Source organism: Lissotriton vulgaris, unplaced genomic scaffold, assembly GCF_964263255.1.
Source record: "Lissotriton vulgaris unplaced genomic scaffold, aLisVul1.2 SCAFFOLD_1389, whole genome shotgun sequence".
Lineage (NCBI taxonomy): Eukaryota > Metazoa > Chordata > Amphibia > Caudata > Salamandridae > Lissotriton > Lissotriton vulgaris.
In genome coordinates this window covers 271,309-277,308 of record NW_028240620.1, presented here as the reverse complement: position 1 = coordinate 277,308, position 6,000 = coordinate 271,309, and the positions used below count along the sequence as shown (strand labels likewise).

At 39.2% G+C, this 6,000-nt stretch overlaps 1 protein-coding gene across 1 annotated transcript in view; it reads right to left on the bottom strand.

Annotated features, from left to right (window-relative positions):
* Window positions 1–3,293: 3,293 nt before the first annotated feature.
* LOC147672935 (uncharacterized) overlaps window positions 3,294–6,000 on the bottom strand; it is a 66,839-nt gene continuing 64,132 nt past the window's right edge. Inside the window, exons 2-3 of the mRNA XM_086947910.1 lie at window positions 3,969–5,805; window positions 3,294–3,436 (exon numbers count right to left, since the gene is read on the bottom strand). Of these exons, the coding sequence (XP_086804036.1) occupies window positions 3,294–3,436; window positions 3,969–5,112 (1,287 nt within the window). The 5' untranslated portion in view covers window positions 5,113–5,805. The remainder of the gene's footprint in view (window positions 3,437–3,968; window positions 5,806–6,000) is intronic.

The window sequence follows — 6,000 nt, the reverse complement described above, 5'->3', positions numbered from 1 at the left end:
GTGGAATGATAATGAGAAACAATACTAACAAGTGGTGAATATTGGTGTTGGGGTGACATCAAAAGGTAGAAACATGAAATGCAATGTAAATAAATATACTTGAGCAAAATGACATGTTAATTCTTAACACAAACACACTAATTGCAAAATTCTATATGTAGTACAATGAGTAAATGAGAGGAGAGACTCTTGAACATTACACATAATCAATGGCAAGCTGAGTAGGGGAACAGATGTAATGGGAACCACAATTTATAGGGAAGAGACAAGTCATGCATAATAGCTCTAAAAGGGAATTGAAGCACATGAGCCCAGAAGGGGGAGACTGCCATAAACGCAACTAACAGAAGTCCAGCCTTGTAAAATGATAGTCGCGAACATATGTGTCCCTACACCATACGTGTGAGAGTACTAACGTTGAAGGGAGGAGTTAGTCAATACCGTTGTGGCAGTGCAGACACTCATACACTCTCATTCATAGTTAAAAGAAGAAGAGTTTCAGCCCTATGATGGGTCCCACAAATGCCTAAAGAGCAAACAGTTCACTACTGGAAGGTCTTAAACATCAGTTGTTTGTGATGTCACTGCCTCTCATGGGTGAAGTGTTGGTCTACGCACGTTTCAGTGGCAACACCACCTTCTTCAGGACCAATACTTGTTATAAAATGAATCTCAAACAACAAACCAAAATGGGTTAATCTGTAGCTAACAAGCCAGTAGAGAAATAATTTCAAGTACGACAATTCAAACAGCCTTTGTGCAGCCTTTAGCAATGCCTCCAAATATTGAAACAGTGTACCGTCTGTGCAGGGAAGCGAATTATTATCCTATAACAGGCCTTTTTGTGTCATTTCTTTTGCACAAATAGGAGTAGACTCAAATGGCTGTATATGTTGCGCATCATCTCGCCAAGGTTCTATCCCTAAAAAACGTTACCAGCTCCACTGTGTTTATTACCACGGACAGACGTCGGCAAACTCCTACTAATGGGCTCTGTTCTGGTCCGGCATGCCGGTTTAAGCATGCCAGACTGGAACAGAGCCCATTAGTCCCTTTTATTTTTTGTATGAGTGATGCAAGAGAGGAATTGAGATCTAGACAAAAGTAGCCTTTCTATTGCTTAATACATCGTAAATGTGAAAACCTTTGGGGCTTAGGGGCTGGATAAAGAACAACATCAGGAAACAAACGCAAATTTAAAGCACATTTTATTTATTCACTAAAAACTGTTTAAAAATGTAATTTCCAAGTTCCACATATCTGTTTAAAAATATTTACACTTTCAGCCATTTCCGAGTTTAGTTACATACTAATAGTGGGGAAAAACACATGATGTATAAAAACTAATACCAAAACCTTTTTACATTATTTTATGTTTCTTGTTTTTAAATCAGGCCGTCGACTTTTCATGTGAAAATTATTATATGGGCCTGACATCACTTCTTGTGACGCACTACATGTGACGTCATTGTGATTTGCATATGATAATGGGCTCCTTCACTATTTTCCTTACTTGTGCCCTGTTTATTGGCATTGAGAACCAAAAGGGGATAGGTCCATAAACACGTAGTGGGGGCTAGACCTCATATTTAAATTGCAAAAACACACAGTGCCCACACCACAATTACTCATTCAATATTTAAGAAGGGTAAGAAACCAGTTTATTGTAACCACCCTTAGACAACATTACTCAGTGTCTATCATTTTATGCTTTTTTTTCAAATTTTCAAAAAATCATAACAGAATAAAGGACTACGTATTGGAATATTTACAAGACTAAATACACTTTGTACATACATCAAAAAACAAACATTATTTACACACTAAAAAACGTTTCTGCATCAAACATTACAAAAAATTATAATAGTTACATCACAACCAACAAATACTACAATAAAAAACATGAAGAAAAATGATTTCCAAGGGGGTATAAGCAACTTAATAGCTTGTAAACGCTTAAATACTGGACCAGCCGGTCCTAGTGTCGTGAAGTTGACAATTTATTCCACCCAAGAAAGACTGCCGATGCGTTTCAAGAACCAGGCACAAAGTCCCTGGTCTATCATCAGGGCTGTTTATTCTTTGTATCAAAATAGTTTTAAAGAGGGGTGTGATGGTTAATCGCTAGTTATTGTGGTGGCCAGACAGAGATGTCTTATTTTTTGTGAACTGCCGTAGCACGGCGAATTTTGCTTGTACGACGTCACCATCAAGGTGTAATTCTTACTCAAGTATCTTGCTCTTAAAGATTTAAAGGGAGAGACCGCAGTCACCGTCCTGCTCCTCTGCCACAGCACGCCCATGCTTGAGTCTGCTTTCTTTCAATAAAGATCTTTATTGAAAGAAAGCAGACTCGAGCACTGCGGTTTCTCCCTTTAAATCTTAAAGAAGATTAACCATCACGCCCCTCTTTAAAACAATTTTGATACAAAGAATAAACAGCCCTGATGATAGACCAGGGACTTTGTGCCTCGTTCTTGAAACACATCGGCAGTCTTTCCTGTTAGCTTTAGCTTCATGAATGTCACTTTCACTTCTGGCATTCTGGCATTCATACAACAAATCCTTCAGAACATTTGAGAATAAAGGACAATCAGTGTGGAAGACGAGTTGCTGGGAGTGCAACTGATTGTCCTGGCACATATATGCTTTTGATGTGAGATTTCACTATTTCACCACATTATTCAGAGTCTGCTGCTTACAGTGGCTCAATTCTGGTAAAAAGTAGAGTATGGCAAATCACCAAATGAATAGAGAGAGCCAAGCTTGAGAGGAGCCACGCGTCATACTGTGTTATAAGGCCTGAGGCACAAGCTGATCCATCAACCAATAACAGTGTGTAATAGGTGCAGCAAAAATTATTTAGGAACAAGGTATATGCTCTTTTATATCTAAAAATGGGTTATTTCTTGAACACCGTTGCTTCGCTTTAGTTCATTTCATATACTGCAGTGGCATTTGTTAATAGTAATACATACATTTTACCAATGAAGCTTCCATCTCCAGAGCCCTGACAACATGTCCACTCTGGATGCGTTGGGTTTACAGGTTTTAATCTTACAAGTTAGCTGAAAGTACCGTTGTTAATCCCAGTATTGTTCAGTGTTGCTTTTACAGGTACTGTGATCAGATACAATTTAATGTTTTTCTTTGTATCTCTTCTTCATCAAATAAAAATCAAGTATGTTTCTTTTCTTTTAGTCCACAATGTGCTCGTCTCCCATTGTGTATGCTGATACATCATGTTGCTTTGCTATGTGTACAGAAGTGAACAATCCCGAATACAAACACTTTTATAATTCTGCAAATACTGTTATCTGTTTTCCTTCTTTACTGCTAGTCCAGTCTTCTATAATCTGGTATTTCAATGTCCCACATAATTTGAATTTAATCTTTTTCCGTAATTCATTCCTCTCATAATAACTGCACTGTTCAGCTCTTGTCTATGTCCTCCGATGGGTCAATATTATTTTTGATGTTCTTAAAATCTTTTCGGAGTCTCTGCATCTCTAGGATTATTTCCATTGAGTTAAATAAAGCAGTGTATTCACAGAGGGTTGTGTGGGATCAAACATTGATAAAAGCCCTTCTCACTTTCAGTGCATTTCTATGTTTTCCCCCGTGTGTGTTCGCTGATGGCTTTGTAGCTCTGATAATCGACTAAAACTCTTCCCACATTCATAGAACTTGAAATATTTTTTCCCTGTGTGAGTTCGTTGATGATACCTTAATGCTGACGAGAAGTGAAAACTAATGTCACATTCACTACAATTATAGGGTTTTTCCCCAGTGTGCATTCGCTGATGTGTTTGGAGGTTTGATAAGTGACTAAAGCACTTTGCACATTCACTGCACTTGAATGGCTATTCCCCTGTGTGTGTTCGCTGATGAATCCTTAATGTTGAGTAACGACTAAAAATGCTTTCACATTCATTGCAAATATATAGTTTTTCTCCTGTGTGAGTTACGATGATGTGTTTCTAGATTTTCTAATTTACTAAAGCTCTTCCCACATTCACAGCATTTAAATGGCTTTTCTCCTGTGTGTGTTCGCTGATGATTTTTTAGGTGTGATGACTTACTGAAGCACTTTGCACATTCACTGCACTTGAATGGCTTTTCCCCTGTGTGTGTTCGCTGATGACTTTGTAGAACTGATAATTGACTAAAGCTCTTTAGACATTCATTGCACTTGAATGGTTTTTCTCCTGTGTGAGTTCGCTGATGATACCTTAATGCTGAAGAGCTGCGAAAACTACTGTCACATTCACTACAATGATAGGGTTTTTCCCCAGTGTGTGTTCGCTGATGACTGTTTAGGTCTGATAACTGACTAAAGCACTTTGCACATTCACTGCACTTGAATGGTTTTTCCCCTGTGTGTGTTCGCTGATGTCTTTGAAGGCTTGATAACTCACTAAAGCACTTTGCACATTCACTGCACTTGAATGGTTTTTCCCCTGTGTGTGTTCGCTGATGTCTTTGAAGGCTTGATAACTCACTAAAGCACTTTGCACATTCACTGCACTTGAATGGTTTTTCCCCTCGGTGTGTCCGATTATGTCTTTGAAGGTGTGATAACTGACTATAGCTCTTTGCACATTCACTGCACTTGAATGGTTTTTCCCCTGTGTGTATTCGCTGATGTGTTTGGAGATATAATGAGTGACTAAAGCTCTTTACACACTCACTGCACTTGAATGGTTTTTCCCCTGTGTGTGTTCGCTGATGTCTTTGTAGCTCTGATAATTGACTATAGCTCTTTACACACTCACTGCACTTGAATGGCTTTTCCCCTGTGTGTGTTCTCTGATGACTTGGAAGGCTTGATAACCGACTAAACCTCTTCCCACATTCAATGCAATGGTATGGCTTTTCCCCTGTGTGTGTTCGCTGGTGTCTTTGTAGTTCTGATAACCTACTAAAGCTCTTGACACATTCACTGCACTTGAATGGTTTTTGTCCAGTGTATGTTTGCTGATGAAGCTTGAGTGGTGATGACAAACTAAAGCTCTCGCTGCAGGTGTATGATTCTTCTTTCTTGGTTAGTGTCTGTGGGTCAGTTATATATTTGTCTACATACCATGACTGTATTTCCTGATGGGCCAGCATGGCTGATTAAGCACACACACTTTATATGTGTGCAGTATTTTACACATTTGATTTGTGTTTTATCAATAAATGCAATAGACACCAAATAATTGCCACACTCCTAATACGTAGAAGTTGTATTTGTAGGTAATTGTGTCTTTAGATTGGATTATGGCTATGCACGCTTGAGGGTAAAGATGTATCTGCCTTCTGACCGGTGCAAATTAGGACAGTCTGTTGTATTGTAGATAGAAGAACTCCTCTTTCCTTTACCTGTCAGTTGTCTGGCTCCGCTCTGTTGTGCTCTTCTCTGGTTACTGTTGTTTGTCCAGAAAGAGTTTACAATTCACCTAGAGCACGGAATGATGGCTTGTCATCATATTAGAAAACAGAGCACTGCGGTAATCACATCATACCGATCCCATGATCAAAGCTGGTGTTGGACACTTGTTTATACAGGAGTTGGTTTGTTATTGTTGTTGCCTTAATTTTCTTAAGGTCATTTCTTGGTCTTGTGGTGTGGAGGTGCACAGCTCAGCCTCTTATAATCACTGAACTGCCCTTGATGCTTCAGCCAGGATCTGTCAGTTTGTGTGCAGGTTCCTCTGTCGCCGACTGCGCTGAATACTGTAGCTCATTATTTCTGCTATTATTGAAGATTTACAGCATTCGCTTCATTATTGATGGTCAATTCATACATTCAAGGCTTGTTTTCTGTTGGATGTAAAGATATTGAAAATTACTAAATTGAAACATAATTGAATGAGAATTCACAGTGTTTAACTGGTTGTAAAAGACATTTCTGGGGAGATTTACTAAATCTGAACACAATGCAGCGCAACCACCCCCCCCCCCCCCTCCTCCCCCAAGAGGCTGCGATGCTCGACAGGGAGGGAGCAGGAGAGCACC